Below are 16,718 nucleotides of genomic sequence, written 5' to 3'. Positions count from 1 at the left end.
ATTCCTCCTTTTTCCTGTTTTAATGTACTGTGTCACACATCTTTCCATGAGGCAATCTTTTGGGGAAGTAAAACAAAGGACTTCAGCTGAGGCTAAGTTATTATGGTGGGCAACATACAGTAGTGTTGGGTAAGCTTCCAGCAGAAACAGATAAGCCTTTTTAAAATTTATTCAGAGTATGTGGACTTTTCTGGCTGGGCTCGCATGTATTGCCCATCCCTAATTTTCATTGAGAAGGTGTCAGTGAGCTGCCATCTTGAACCATGGCAGTTCTTGGGCTGCACAGACTCCTGCAGTTAACCAGTACAAAGGGAGTTCCGAGTTTTGAACTTGGCAATCACGAAGGAACAACAACGTGGTTCCAAGTCATGGTAGTGTGGGATCCGTAAAGGCAGTGTGTCAGCAAATAGGCTTCACTCAGGATCAGATCCAAGTAAACTGTTAAAGCTGTCTCAGTCTACCTGGACCCTGACTGTCACTTTTATACATTGGTTTTGTGTTGACACTGTAACGCAGTGTAAATGTGACCTTAATGTACTTCAAGTAGGGACATAACACACCTGCAGTGTTTATTCAGAAGATTAAAAATGTCAAATATTTTAAGGTCGAATTCTTTTCACATCCAATAGGGAGGTTAAAGTAGCTCCTAAAAACTGCGGTCGTAATCACAATATGCAATTGCCCCATGCTTGTTCTTTGTATTGTGTATTAAATTTGTACCAGCACATATTTGAAATGATTATTACATAGAAACAGCAGCATCAGTGCTGTTGTTTGGCTGCATAACTCAGCAAAGACTCCAATAGCATGAGTGGTTGGTGCTACTCAAAACCAATCTGCTTCTTCTAGAGGGGAGGTGCATTGTGCCTGCAAGAAGTTGTCAAAGCCATTGCAGACTGATTCCTAAGCTGTGATACCTTGAGGAATGGCTCAATATGTGCGAGAACATGCACCAAGTATCTCTGACAGAAGATCTTGTTGCAGTTCATGAAGAGAAAGTGAACCATCATGTATGCAGAGGACAGCAAGCCCTCCAATCAAAAGTCTTGGAGGCAGTAGAGTGAACTAACTGCAGATGAAAAGACCAGGAATGCAGGTCCAAAAACATAGATACGCTGCATGAGGTTTAGCAGCCTTGATGTAAATTGTTGAAGAAAACAAGTTCAAACTTCAATGACATAGCCGACTGATGTTTTTAAGGTGAGAGGAGAAAGATTTTAGAAAAAAGTTCAAGGGGCACTTTTTTTTCCATAGAGAGAAGTTCATGTGTCGAATGAACTTTCAGAGAAACTGATGAATATGGGCACAGTTACAGCATTTAAAAGATATTTAGATAAGTACATGAATAGAAAATGTTTGGAGGAATATGGTCCAAGTGCAGGTAGGTGAGACTTGTTTAGTTTTGGACTATGGTCAGCATGGACTGGTCTGTTTCTGTTCTGAAAGACTCTATGACTCTCCACTGCATCACCACCTTCAACCATTGCTTAATTTTGCCTAAGGGCCCAAGTTGAGATTTGGCTAGGAGACCAGAAATTGAATTCTTTGTTGAAAACATGAACCCCTTGCAAAACTTGAAAAAGTGCTGCTGTGGGTAGCACGGTGGCTCAGTGGTTAGGATTGCTGCCTCACAGTGCCAGGGACCCAGGTTTGATTCCAACCTCAGGTGGCTGCCTGTGTGGATCATTGAATCCCTACAGTGTGTAAACAGGTCCTTCAGCCCAACAGGTCCACAGAGCATTCCAACCAGACCCATTCCCTTATAAACAGGCCTAATCTACAAATCCCTAAACACTATGGGCAATTTTACATGACCAGTTCACCTAGCCTGCACATCTTTGGACCGTGGGAGGAAACCCACACAGACCCAGGGAGAATGTACAAACTCCACACAGACAGTCGCCCGAGAGTGGAATCAAACCTGGATCCCTGGTGCTGAGGGGCAGCAGTGCTAACCACTTAACCACTGTGCCTCCCGTTTAGTTTGTACATTCTCTCTGTGTCAGCCTGCGTTTCCTCTAGGCCCTCAGGTTTCTTCCCACAGTCGAAAGATGCGCAGATTAGGTGTATTGGCCATGGTGATCTGATCTGTAGTGACTAGGTATGTGCAGGCTAATTTGGTTAGCTATGGTAAATGTGGTGCAAGGATGGGGTGAGAGTCTGGGTAGGATGCTCTTCAGAGGGTCAGTGAGAATCAATAGGCTGAATGGCTTCTTTCTGCACTGCAGGGATTCTGTGATTCTAAGTTTGCTTGACTGACATCTTCAACCTCTGCTGCCAATTGCACAATTTTTTAAAATACAGGTTTTAGTGGTTTGAAGCTGTGTAGCCTCTACTATCAACACTTTAAAGGGTCTGGATGATTACATTTTTAATTCCTCTGTAGTAAAAAGACTTTTCTAAGATAGTGGAAATAATGCATGAATAAATCCTTAAGAAGCCTTTTTTTGATATCTTTTAGTAATTATCAGGTGCATAGGTATAATGCAATATGTCGTTGTTCAATGGGCATGACACAATGGGCCATTGGTGGATGGGGAGGCACAGCATGGTGGGAGAGATATGGGTAGTGGGTGAGTAGATGTAGCCAGGAATAGGAGACATGATGAGGAGCTTTTGAATTCAGCTTTTAAAAAATTCTGTCAACCAGACCAGCATTCATAATACCTTTAAGAGCTGTGAGCGATAATTCTTTAAAAAGCTGGCCTGACTCCAAGAAATTTGCCTAAGATTAAGACATATTGGAGCTCTGAGGTTTATAAAATTTTATGAGGTCATAGATAAGGCGAATAGCATGGGTTTTTTTTCCCAAGGGTAAGGGAATTTAAACTAGACAGCATAATTTTAAGGTGCCATGAGAAAGATTTAAGAGGGACCTGAGGGCAATATTTTCACTGAGAGTGTGGTTCGTGTATAGAATTAACTGCCAGAAAAATGGCAGATGCAAGTGTAGCTACAACTTTAAGAGACATTTGGACAGGTTCATGAATAGGAAAGATTGGAGGGACATAGCCAAATGCAGGCAAATGGTACTAGTTTAGTTCAGGAAATCTAGCCAGCATGGATGAGTTGGAACCTTGGGGTCTGTTTCCATGCTGAATATCTCAGTGGCTCTACTCAGGTTGGGTGTTTTGGGTGTATAAGTCCCAGGAATGGAGTTGGGAATCAGGAAACTGGGACTTGTGTGCAATTTTTAAAAGGAGTCATTCTGACTAGGCTATAATCCAGGCCATAATTCTGGATTTGGTGAGTAGATCAAATATTCATTTAATAATAGCACAAAGCATAACCTGTAGGTTTCAACTTTAATTTTTAAAAACAAAACTTGTTGCACTTAGCAACTTTAACAATAGAGGGCAGGACTGTTCTGCCTGCAGAGTTTCTCACACATTTCATGAAGCTAATATGAATTTTTACTTGATTATTTTTCCCTCCTCATTCCCTTCTTGCTGAATTTTCACCTTTAAAGTGATTTCGTACGGACAGAAAATGAAGCCCTTCTCCCCTTCTATAATAAATAACTTACAGTTTCAAAGATTAAAGACAAGTTGAAGAAAACAGTTTTATGGATGTAAAGCTAACTTTTTTGGTGAACTCATACTTGGAATTAGAGTGGCAGGTAAAGGTGGAAACTACAAGGACTAAATTGTTTTGTGGGAATGCAATCTGAAGGCCTGTCTTCAAAGTCAAAGGTGGCTTGTAAATTTGCTTCTGGATATGACTGGCTTTGAAAACTTTACGCTGTCAAATGCTGTGTCTTCCTGGTCATGACTCTGGTCTGGAAAACTTATGGACTGTACCTCAGCGAATCAGGAGTATGCGCAGCCTGCAGGTCAGTAGAGATAAGAAGGCAAAATCAGTATGAAATTGAATATAAGCTGCCACTTTGCTATATTTGGGGGAATGGCAAATTGGCGATAGCACTGGACTCGTAATTCAGAAGCTCAGGCAAATGGTGTTGGGTCATGTGCTGAAATTTCACTATGATGAAATCTGAATTCAACTAATGCAATCTGGAATTGAAAGTTAATCTCAGAAAGGGTGATTGTGAAATGATCACTGATTGTTGTCAAAACTCATTTGGCTTACTAATGTCTTTTAGGAAGAAAATTGTACCATCCTTACCCAAACTGGCCTTCACAACCAGATCCACAGTAATATGATTCTTAACTGCCAATCAATTCAGGATTGAGTATCAAATTGAGATTCAAGATTAATGTCTAAATATGAGGAAATGACAGTGTGTTAAGTGCTGGCTTTGCTAGCGATGTACACATCCCATGAAAGAATAAAGAAAAAAAAGTTTCTCTGTCTACATCAGGCCTTCAACAGAGCAGACAAATTCTGTATCCAGCTCATGGACTTGATATTACAGAAGATCAATAGATCCCTAAAGGTCTTATTTTTGTGATCTGAAAAAAAAATTATAAGTTTCATGGTTCTAGCTTGTATAAAAATTGACGTATAATGCAATTTGACCATCCATTAGAGAGACATTAAACTAAGTAATTACAGTAACTGTTGGACAGTTTGATAGACTGAGCAAAGTATGTCTGTACACCAGAGTTTGTGTAACAAGAAATGTAGAATCTCAGAAGTGGTATTCGTTATTGTGGACCTCCAGCAGATTAACTGAAAAGATTAACTCGCTCTCACTTTTTTAGTTTAGCATTTGCTTACTAACTTGGGAACTGTTCCTTAATGTATTACAATGATTTTTTTCATTTTCAGAATCTGGAAAAAGTTGTCAAGAATGCCCATGGTATACAGATAATGGTAGTTTCTGAAATTCTGCAAAAAGAGATTGAAACAGCATTTCAAATCCTAGATTTAAAAATCCAGAAGACAATCACAGCCCCTCCAGGTTCCAAATCATCTCGATCTTTTACAAAGGAAAGTAAAACTAAAAGAATGAGTAATAAGGAATAGGAACATTTTAAGGATGCAGTTTTATTAATTGTGACATTTTTATGAAGAAAATAAAGCTTATGCACAATATGAAAAAATCTGGTTATTTCATTGAATGAAAGTCAGTAATCAAAGCCATATTCATTTTCACATTTATTGGAAATTTCTTGTTAGGTTATTGACTTGCATTAGTATACTTACATACTTGAAAATGATGTGGTTATATTATGCGTGTCATAGATGCTGATCTTTTTCACCATTTTTCCAGTTAACCAAATAACAAAAGTGAGCATTTGAAGTATGCCTTGAGCTGTTTTTTGTACTATTTATACCATGCCAAGAATAAATGACATCTTTATAATTATACTTTCCATTATATTAAAACAAATAATTTGTCTTGAAGTTACTCTGGTTTATTTTTGCTTGTTGTGCTCTGTTTAATCCAGTTGTCTGAATTCTTTACCCAACTTTCTCAGCATGCTGGATTTTAATTCTGAAAAATTGTTGGGATTTGAATGAGTTACATCTTGTCTTATATATTTCGTGCGTTTCATGGGTTTTTTTACACCTTACTGAATTGGGTACACTTCAAATAATTTGGAATAACTAACATCTTATTATAGCCCCTGATAAATAATTAATCTTAAACCTCAATTTCATGATATTTAATAAACAGTAATTTTATAACCCATATACATTTATTGTAAAAGTTTGTCCTTACCACAACATGCAGTGTTTTTAGAATTTCATTCATAATATTAATTAACTTCTAGTAGCCAAATTAATTATAAATATTAAGTTCTGCCTTTACTCAAAGTTCAAATTTTATAGCAGAAAAAAAATCCTTTCTAGTGGAGTCACTGGTCCCAGATGATGTTATTCAGTGAGTTTTTCCAGATTGACATCAACAAGTGTTCATTCCTCAGCCTGATGACTGTAGTAAAATAACCACAAACATCCTGATGGAGAGGCAATGTAGAGTAGAAGCAGTGTTATCAGGCAGGAAACAGAGCTCTGTCCACATCCTCCAGTTCAGAATCAAATTCCCAAACTTGGAAAAACAGACAATGGTCATGGTTGGTTAATCAATTGCATTTCATTTTATTCTAAATCAGTCAAACAGATTTCAGTACAAACTAGTTCAGTAAACAGACTTTAAATTGCAATTGAACTTTTACTTAAGAAGTCTATACAAATTGAAAACAAAACAATGTACTGATTGGTATTATTAGTAGCTTTGTCAGAATTACAATCCAGTTGTGAACGCATCAAAAATGTCAGTTTTGCATAATGCATTTTATCAAATGCTAGTAAAATTTGGTGAATCATTAAACTGGAACAGGGTAATAACTATGCATATTATGCACATTGTAAAATAGGACATCTAAACAAGGCATGGATACGTTTCAGCACTAGCATGTCTACAGATTTAACATTTTATTTTGAAATTTCTTACAGACATTTACAAAAACAGGAAAAAAAATCTGTTGCCAATCAGACATGATGTAGTTTAAGAACAAAATTACTGCTGATCAATTATTGTATCAAAACAAGGTCTTCTTACCAAACTGAATGGATTACAAAGACTTTCTGATAATTGAAGATAGCACGTAGTAAAGAATAATTGAGCACAGATAGTTGTTAAAGAAACAAATAAAACCCTATATTGATATCATGCTTTTCATGACCACTGGACTGTTCACTGTACTTTACAGACATTGAAGTACTTCTGAAGTGTAACTGCTGTTATAATGTAATGACAAAGGATCTAAATGTTAGGATGATTTCAAACAAGTGTGTTATAAAAACATTTTATTTTAATTATGCTTGGACATATTCTTAATAAATCGATACAATTGACAAATAAAACTGTTAATAAAGTGCATAGCCTACATTGTTTCCAAATATTTCCAAATACTAATCACTCTCACCTACACCATATATAGATTAGCACATTTTCTGAGTAACCAGATGCAAATAACTTCCATTAGAGCTTCTTAAAATTTGTTTAACAACAGTCTTTTATTATCTATACAATACAAAGTTTTTAATTTCTTGGTATAATAAATAGTTGGTGAGTTTTCAAAGTATCCAACTTCTTTCAGGCAATTTAAAGTTCCTAATTATGATGGTTTGTCCTTTTTGTATTCATTCAAGGGATAGGGATGTCGCTAGCTAGGGCCTGAATTTATTGCCCATTCCTGATTCTCCAGAGGACAATTGAGGGTCAACCATATTGGTGTTGGATATTAGAAATGCCATGTTAGGTCTATGCAAAAATAGTGCTTTTACTTCTATTAAACATAAATGCACTTTATATGATCTAAAATTTTTATGGCTGCCAAGTTTGGTTTCAACAGCCAACAATAAGAATTTATAATGTTTATTATACGCCAATTTTAAACAAATATGTTTTTTTTAGTGACAGACAGGTCAGATCAGCCTTTTTTTTTTAATCATGTCGGATTGTGGGTGCATTTATTGACCATCTCGAGTTGGCGTTGAGAAGAAGGTGGTGAGCAGCCTCCTAAAACCACTGCAGTCATGTACCGTAGGTAGTAAGGGAGTGAAGGAAGGTGAATTTTTTTTAATGACAATGTGGGAATTCTTTTTTTCCCAGCATTGTTGATATTTGTAAATACTGACATTGTGAGACTGCATGACTGTGAAATATGCAGCTTCTGAGACTGATTTATAGAGAATCATAGACGTACACCTTTTATCAGGTGCGATTACATTTCTGTGTTTGCTTAAGATGCAATAAAACAATCAAAATAACGACTAATGACGAAGGTCAATATTTATGAAATAATTCAGAAAGTATATGTAAAGGTTTTTAAAAATCCATCGTCTATAAATCACTTCTTAAATACGGTTTAACCTATTTACAAGAATAAAAAGACTACAGTTTTTTTGAAGTGGTGACACAAGAATTGGCAAGCCAGGTAGTTGTTTGATTTTGTAAGTGTCATAAGAATTTATCTACATAAGTAGTTTTGTGGACTGTCATTTGTGACAAGTGTGACTATTTTACTGCCCTGAGGATATTTCCTTGCACAAATACCTTTGTAAATAATACCGTTGTTACTCAGAAAAGTACAAGTCTATTTGTTTGCTCTAGGAGCTACTGTAGCTATTGTAATAGGCTGCAGTAGCATCTGCTAATACAGATATAAGGCTTCTGTCTGAATTTGTGCCTCGTGGTGAACAAATATCATGTAGATGTGAATTAATTATCATTCCTGCTTGATTTAGATGACTAGAGGTATTCAAGTATTGATCAAACTCATTGCGGTCCACTTCTCCTAAAAGCTCAGCTTGGGTGATATGTTCCAGATTATCTAGGTGATGGTGGTCATGGGGAGGAGAAAGATGAACTGATGTACTCATATTCATGGACTGGGGAGCCGGTTGCTGGATCTGGTTGTAATAAGGAGGTGGTGGAGGTTGGCTGGCTGCAGAGTGCATCATGGTAGATCTGTTCTGTGGAATTGAAATCTGACTGAGATGTCCACATTGGATAGGGCTTCGCCTGTAGTTTGAATGATACATTACCCCATTCAGCTGAGAAGGAGAATCTTCTGTACACTGAGGTGGAAAGAAACTGTGATCAGCATCAATCACATCTAAAGGGGACATCTCAGGAGTGGGTAGTCCATAGTTGTCAAAGCTGTTGTTTGTTGTCTGTGTTTCTCTGAATCTGCTGATTGCAGGAAGTCTTGAGGCTGGTGGATAGCCTTTATCCTCTTCCTCCTCCAGAGGTCCCCTGCACATTCTTCCACTGCGGACAGGAGGCTGATCATGGGGGAAGCTGGTGAGTAGGAAGCTTGGATCTAGACGTTTGCAGAGACGTTTGATCTGCTTTTTCCTCCGAGGCCTGTATTTGTAATTGGGATGATCCTGCATATGCTGGACTCGTAATCTTTCAGCTTCTTCTACAAAAGGCCTCTTCTGTGAAGGAGTGAGAGCTTTCCATGATTTACCTAAAATATATCCCATGAATTCAGTTAGAAGTTGCAAAAACATATTCATCCATAAAAAAATTATTAAACACCATCATTTTGTAGCTTCACTCACTCCATTACGAATATTTTTATAGGATAAAATTCATACGCTATTGCTCTTTAGCACTTCTGAAATAGTAAAAATGTTTCTGCTCTTCAGTGCTATGACTATAAGGTAATTAAACCTCAATAGCAGCAGTTTAGTCTTATTAAACACAATAGGGAAAAAAATCAGATTAATAAATTATCATGCTGACTTAGATGTTAGCCTGCACTCTGAGTCATGATTTACAGCCACATTTCCTTTCACAAACCTCATAATGCCACTCCATTCTGTTATTAAACAAGTGCCAGTTAGTTTTCAACAGTTCATGTGCATGTACTCACCAGTTGGCTAGCTTGCATTTTGAACACACCTGTCTCCATTGTCAGTTGGGCTTAGACTTAACAAATGAATTGTATTGACATAAATGGGAAAGCAACATTTTAGCATCAACAGAATTTGATTAGTTTCTTTATCTAGTCTCAATAGAGATAGGAACAATAACTGAGGCTTCATTAGTGCAATATTTTGACTTTTCACATTAAGTTTTTGAAAATTAGTTTTCATTTCTTTGGTTGTAAAATGTTTAGTGAATGTCCTCGTAATCAAGCGTCACAACATTTTTTTCAATTTTATTGATATTTCAAGAAAGTTTTACTTTACATGCATGCAACACATGTTCATGGTTCTAATTATTGCATATATTAACTGTTTGAATTTATATTTTTATTGACCCTACATAATTCTAAACTTAACCTTACTAATTTAGTGAAGCTGGTAGAAAGTCTGTTAATTTTAAAACACCAACTTCTGCTTAAGCAAACAAAATCCAAGATATATGTTCCCGTAGAATTCCAAGCCACACCTTTAATTTTGTTTGTGGATGATCAGGCAATAGAAAAAAATGAAACAATGATGACAGTTTCTTTACTGCCTAAGTAAAAGATATTGTGACATTCATCCTGTGTCTGCTAGTATAATTCATATCTCTGTTTTCCCATCATGTTCCAAATAAAAATTCTCCAAAGAATCTGGCATGTAAATGCACTGGCAAATGAGGCATACAAGACCTTCTAAGATTTGCTCCTTGAACTGTGCTGACCAAGTTGATCTTATGAGTATGATGAGTGTCAGCACTTCCAGGAGAGGAAGAAGAAATATATACTCTTGTCTGATTGCAATTCAGTTGACCAAGCAAGAAAATCAGCCTGTGTGTCTGTCAGATATGATGCTTTTAGCTCAACAATAATTCCCTCAGTTGACAAGTAGCCTGTTGAACTAACTGCCTAGGTTAAAAGGCCAAAGAGTGAGATACTGAAAAATGTCTGATTACATTCAGGCTTATTTTCCTCAGGTTTGAAGTGTGAAAAAAAAACACTTAAAATCTGTAGTAAGAGGAAATAGACCAATATATCTATTTCTATCATTATTCTTACCCTTCTTCCAATTGTCAAGGAACTAAACGGCTGTTGAAGGTTACTTAATTCTGAATTTCCACTCAGAATGCAACAGTACTCTGCCAAATGGTCCTAAGTCCTTGCTCTGGTAACCATGTTACACAATTTTTAAGATAATAAAATGTGAGGCTGGATGAACACAGCAGGCCAAGCAGCATCTCAGGAGCACAAAAGCTGACGTTTCGGGCCTAGACCCTTCATCAGAGAGGGGGATGGGGAGAGGGAACTGGAATAAATATTCCAGTTCCCTCTCCCCATCCCCCTCTCTGATGAAGGGTCTAGGCCCGAAACGTCAGCTTTTGTGCTCCTGAGATGCTGCTTGGCCTGCTGTGTTCATCCAGCCTCACATTTTATTATCTTGGAATTCTCCAGCATCTGCAGTTCCCATTATCTCTGATACACAATTTTTAAAATGGTTTATGTTTAAATTTGAGGAAAATGTGTACTTCATGTAAGAATAACAAAAATTTGACTCATAGATTTTCATTAGCACACTCAGCTAACTAAATGATGAAATATTTAATAGAAGCAAAAGTCTTTCTTGCAATAATTTAACGAATACTTATTATGAGATTGATCAAATGCAGCCTGACCCCTGCTGGCAATCCTAACCTCAACTGACTCTGGCTGACGATTTTCACTATCTGATTAATGAGTTTACAGATGGCAAGATTGCCAATGACTGTTTTTGTTTTGGGGCTAGAATTTTCGGATCTCAACCTGCTTTGTGCCAGTACATGTTGGCAAGCATAGCCAAGATGCAAGGTTTCCAAACATTTATTGATGACAGGTGGATCCCTGATGCTGGAGTGCCAATTTGGGACCTTCCAGCAATAACCATCTGACAGCCCCATCATCCTAATGATGGATGTTCCCTTTGAAGAGAAGTTTTAAAATGTTAACATTAAAAGTGCCAGACAGTCATTATGGAGTGTCATATTTTCTTCTGTATTGTCAGTGGGCATAGATGTGCCCCAGCTTGGCAGGTGCAAGGGTTACAGCACAGAATCATGCCTAGCTTGAATTATTGATTGCAGAAACAACTGGATTCTTGCAATTCTTTCTCACAACTTGGATGAGTTTAGACTTCTTATAACTTTTTATAATGGGCTAAATGCTATGCTCCCATTTCATGAATTTCATAAAATTGACAAGTTCAGAATAAACTTACACAAAAATGGAAAATGTTGGGAATCGTAGATAAATCAACAGGTGTGAAAAGAATAAATGGATTAAGGTTTAAGTTTTGGACCTCAAATTGGTAAAGGGTCCACTTCACCCCAATCCCTGAAAGCTTTAACTCATCATCAAATGTTAAGTCATTGCCTTTTACACAGATGCTGACTTCTGATGAGATTCTAGCACTTTTTCTGTTTCTATTTTAGATTTCCAAAATCTGCAGTTGTTCCTGAGAAGATTTATCTTCAGAGTAATCTCACAGGAAATTGCTAAGCTGCCACTGGATTGTTTCTGATACCTGCTGACCATGGCCATTAATGCCCTACTAATTTAGTACAGCTAAATGCGGAAAAGTAGAGATTCCAGATATCTGGTTAAATTTCAATAACTCCACTTTGCACATGGGAACAAGCAAAGGCGAAAGTGACATAAAACCACCAGAGTCACATAGTTAGTTTCAAATGACGTATAATGATATTTATGCCTGCATTTTGCACTACCTTGCTAACTTGCCTGCGCAATGAAAAAGCAGGGCCAGGAGAAAGACTGTTTCGCAAAGCCTATGCTGACCTCACTACAATACTGTAATTTAATTCAAAACTATTATTATAGTTTACCTGATACAATGTTGACACTTCTCCTGGAATTTAAGTACAAGATAATGTAGCTGTTGTCTAAGCAGACCTTAGGGCTGCTCTCTCAGAGAGACAACAGGTGGTGGTTTAACATAAGAGTCATATCTCACGTGAGGGGAGAGATTCAGAAGGAGAACCCTTCATGGTAACCTTATCCATTGTAGAATTAAACACACACTGTTGGTATTGCTCTGCATTGCAAGCCAGCCATCGAGGAAACTGAGCTGAACCCATCCCTGGAATTAAGGATAATAATCTGTCAAATTATATGTTCAGATCAATTGGTTTAAAGGATTAGTGAATCACCTTTGAAGGTTTGAGCCGATATTATTAATGTAGGAAAGAGATATCGTTCTTGATAATAAGCATTGACTCGTATTAAGTACTGGTAAGTAATTTTATCACATTCCAAAATCTTCTTTCATGAATATACCAGAACGAGGCGCTGATCATGGCTGGTCTTTTAAAATGTAGTACGTGCAACTGATCAATCCTTTTGATTAATTTTGTGAAATATCATTCTGAAACCCAAAGCTTTCTTAGGGCCTGTTTAGTTGCACAATGTGTCCCGTGATGTTTTTATTGATAGCATGGGAAAAATGTTTGTTGACTGAAGGAGTGAAAATATTATAAATGCAGTAGAGTTGGTGCCAGTGCCGATCCCTTCACCATTCATCAATATAGGTTTTTTTCTCGATTTGTACTTACTCTGAAGCAACCAGGTCTCTCTTCCTGGGTTTTTCCTTCTTTGCAGTACATGTATTCTGGCATTCAATCATTCTATTCTTCCTCTAATTATAATTCATAGTGATTCCAACTATTATTGCAATGGATGACAATAACTGGACATCTCCTCCTCAGTTTAATCACCAATTAATTTCCTTCCTGTATTTTTATCTCTACTGTAGGAACTGTGCCTCTCAGAAACAACACACATTTATCTATTTGTATGCCACTCTCTTTTATTTTCAATTCTAAAATCTGTTTGTCGAATGTCGTATATTTCATGTTGCATTAAAAGGAAGCTGTTTAAAAGTGGGAATATTTATTGGTGGAAATTTGAAATTGAGCATTAACATTGAAATATTATGATTTCCACATATGGATATATGAGCAGTTATTAATTTTAATGTTATTCTGATATTTAGATAGCTTCTGCATTATAGACATGATTAAAATTATCTGCAGGACACCAGTCCAAGATGCAGTCATTGGCTTGTGCTGATTTGACCCACAACAGTGAATGGACACCATCACAATCTATCTCAGTAACTGTGAATTAGTGTTCCTACACCTGATCGTTAAAGGATTCTGGAAGAAAGAAGTTTTAATATAGATTTTATGGAAAATCATAGAATCCCTACAGTGCGGCAGCAGGCTATTCAGCCTATCGCGTCCATGTCGACCAAGTGAATAGCATCCCACCCAGACCCATCCCGCTATGCTATCCCTGTAAAACTGCATTTATCATAGCTAACCTACACATCTGTGGATACAATGGGCAATTTAGCATAGCCAGTCAACCTAACCTGCACATCTTTGGACTATGGGAGGAAACAGAGCACCCGGAGGAAACCCAAGCAGACATGGGGAGAATGTGCAAATTCCACACAGTCACCTGAACGTGGAATTAAACCCAGGCTCTGGCGCTGTGACGCAGTAGTGTTAACCACAGAGCCTCTGTGCCACTTAAAAGACAAACTTCTGTCCACTGTGATGCACTTTGGTGTTGAAAACCCTTCTGATAGTCACATCCTTGCACAATTAGGAATAAAATGACTACTTGGGTGAACTACCAAACAGCTGGAAAGATTATCTTGGTAGAAATCATTGAAATTTACAACATTGGAAATCAGCTAACACACCTATACCAGCTGAAAAAAATACCACCCAGTCTAATTTCTATTTCCATTTCTTGGTCTGTACCATTGTAAGTCAGATATTTTCAAGTTCTTAGCCAAAGGACTTTTTCGTGTGATGAGGGTACTACCTTTGCCATCTTTATAGATAGTTGGTTCTAGACCCTAACCATACCGTTAGAAACAAATTCTTGATTCCCCTCAAATCCTTCAACTAATCACTAAATATATGTCCACTGGCTATTTCCTTCCCTGCTAAATGTTTTGATTCTGTTTTCAGGAAAGTAGCAAGTATTTAGTTGAAATAATTGAATTTAAAAATAATCAACATAATGCCCTTATTTAAGTTTTGCTGAGCAAATTAAACTCCCTGCTAAGGAAAATAGTTATGTTTTCTTAACTCTTTCCAGGGCTGTCATAATGTTATACACTAAAATTAAATTTCTCTTCAGCTTCCCGGGTTCCAAAGAAAACAACGCTAGCTATCTTCTCTTTCTTTATTGTGACAGATTTCCCATCTTGGTAATGTTTTTATAAATTTCCTCCAAGATCGAAAAAGAGTCAAAACATTAAAGAAAAGAGCGTAAAGACTAGATGACGGAAATCTTTTCCTGTTTGGGGAGTCCAGAGTGAGGGGACAAAATTACAGGTTTTGGGGTAAACCACTTAGTTAAGGAAACATAATTCAAATTCTACACTGGAATTCTCTACCGCAAAAGGCAGTAAAGGCCAAGTACGTAAATATATTCAAGAAAGAAGTAGATGACTTCTTTATCTTTTAAAGGCATCAAAGGATATGGGGAGAAAGTGGGAATTTGGCATTGAGATGGAGATCAGCCATGATCATATTGAATGGCAGAGCAAACTCAAAGGGTTCAATGGTCTATTCTTGCTCCTGGTTTCCATGTTACAAAAGAAATGAAACGAATAAAATAAAATCACCAACATAGTTGGAGAACAAGGTATAAAATGCATAATTGGCCTGTATATTAAAGTGGTGAAATCATTTATAAGAAAAAGTGCCTTGGAATAGTTTCATTCTAACTTGTTAGTATCTCTGGTGCTTTCATGAAGAGTGATAACTGTTCAAGTTGTTGAGTTTATAAAATTAAATTAAATTAACCTTCCTATTATTCAATTCTGCATCTGTTAGAGACTTTCCCTCCCTCAGAAATCTCTTTCCATTGCTATTTTGTATATTAAAATCTTTGAAAAAATATTTTGAGCTGTTTAATTCTTTGAGATGAACTAGACTCTGTCTGAAATTATTGGCCAAGAAAGTTGTCACGATATGAATCGAAAATTAAAATTAATCTTTGGATATGCTATAAATATCGTACCAGCTATAGATGTTTGAAAATAATATCAATGTTTGTTTAATTTGAGTGGATGATCAAGATATTATTCAAATTCTGTTAACTAATTAACTAAACCTCTTCAACATCAATATAGCCTGGGACTGGAGAGCACTGAATTTGTGGCTCGCCATCAAATACCGCAAGATAGTTCATCATTGTTTGCTGATTACGTATGTTTACTAGATATTAAAAATGCTTACCTCAGTGTTTCATGTTTTGATTCTGTTTTCAGGAAAGTAGCAATTATTTAGTTGAAATAATTGAAATTAAAAATAATCAACATAATGCCCTTATTTAAGTTTGCTGAGCAAATTAAACTCTGATAATGTTTTCTAACCAATTATATTGTGCCAAGACCAGCACAATTTAGCACTTTTGATGTATTTTAATATATTGTGATTCTAGAATAACTTCACTTTTTGTTTGTACAAAAGATAATTACATATGATCTCTTTCTTTCAAATGCAAACTGTTCTTTCAAGAAGTTAAATGTTAACATTTCAGATATATTTTAGCACAAATTAATTTGACCTCTGTAGTTTTTAGGAAATGTGACATTATTTTGTAGAAACCAAAGTAGGAGATCAAATTTTAATTATCAAAAAGAAATTTTCAGCTTTTGCTGAGTTAGATCTAGTCACTTCAGAATCATTTGTGTCTACATTCATTTAGTAAATGCTTTTTGCTAATACCTTCAGGTATGAAAGTAGATCAGACTAATAAAGATCTGCCTCATGATAAAATTGGTATTTAGTTCACCTTTAAATACTTAAGATGGCTTTGTTGTATTTATGCCAGGCAACCTTATAACTCCAAACTGAGAAAAAAAATTAAGAATACCTATAAATAGTATACATATGCTCGTCTTAATACACATCTTAACCAGAGTTAGAACTCAGGTTTGAAAAAAGGTTTTTGTATATACCTACCCAGCATTTTGCTGAGCTCTGCATTGTGTAGGTCAGGGTTTTGGATTGCTAGATTTTTCCTCTCGTCCTTAGCCCAGACCATAAAGGCATTCATGGGTCTCCGGATTCGTGGTGCAGCTTTGTTCCTGCCTGAAGATTCGTGAGCTGTAAGCCCTGCCCTAGGCTTTCCTTCCCCAGCAGGAGAGTCCAAACTCTCTGTCCATGAGTATGCACTCATTATTGTAGCCATTGCTGTGGATCAGATCACTTCAGTTAAAAAATAACCTGCCCAACTTTTAGAAATGTATATAAATGTGAGTAGGATTAAATCACAATGGTGCTGATGCTTAAACCTGGTGAGAAGATT

General features: G+C 36.7%; 2 protein-coding genes across 2 annotated transcripts in view; one reads left to right on the top strand and one right to left on the bottom strand.

The window, feature by feature from the left end:
- c4h8orf74 (chromosome 4 C8orf74 homolog) overlaps window positions 1-6,763 on the top strand; it is a 26,367-nt gene extending 19,604 nt beyond the window's left edge. Inside the window, exon 4 of the mRNA XM_048530407.1 lies at window positions 4,732-6,763. Within this exon, the coding sequence (XP_048386364.1) occupies window positions 4,732-4,929 (198 nt within the window). The 3' untranslated portion in view covers window positions 4,930-6,763. The remainder of the gene's footprint in view (window positions 1-4,731) is intronic.
- LOC125452235 (transcription factor Sox-7-like) lies at window positions 6,104-16,718 on the bottom strand. The gene is made up of 2 exons (XM_048530406.1): window positions 16,373-16,718; window positions 6,104-8,891 (listed from the first exon to the last, which is right to left on the bottom strand). The coding sequence occupies exons 1-2, from the start codon at window positions 16,599-16,601 to the stop codon at window positions 8,026-8,028; spliced, it is 1,095 nt and encodes a 364-aa protein (XP_048386363.1). The 5' UTR covers window positions 16,602-16,718; the 3' UTR covers window positions 6,104-8,025.

The sequence above is a fragment of the Stegostoma tigrinum genome, chromosome 4 (genome assembly GCF_030684315.1).
Source record: "Stegostoma tigrinum isolate sSteTig4 chromosome 4, sSteTig4.hap1, whole genome shotgun sequence".
Classification (NCBI taxonomy): domain Eukaryota; kingdom Metazoa; phylum Chordata; class Chondrichthyes; order Orectolobiformes; family Stegostomatidae; genus Stegostoma; species Stegostoma tigrinum.
This window is presented reverse-complemented; position numbering and strand designations above follow the sequence as displayed.

Bases quoted from the DNA above. Each gene is read 5' to 3' on its own strand.
- LOC125452235 (XM_048530406.1), bottom strand. From the start codon at position 16,601: ATGGCTACAATAATGAGTGCATACTCATGGACAGAGAGTTTGGACTCT. The intron at 8,892-16,372 runs GTAGGTATATAC...GATATATTTTAG, and splicing joins AGAGCTCAGCAAAATGCTGG to GTAAATCATGGAAAGCTCTC.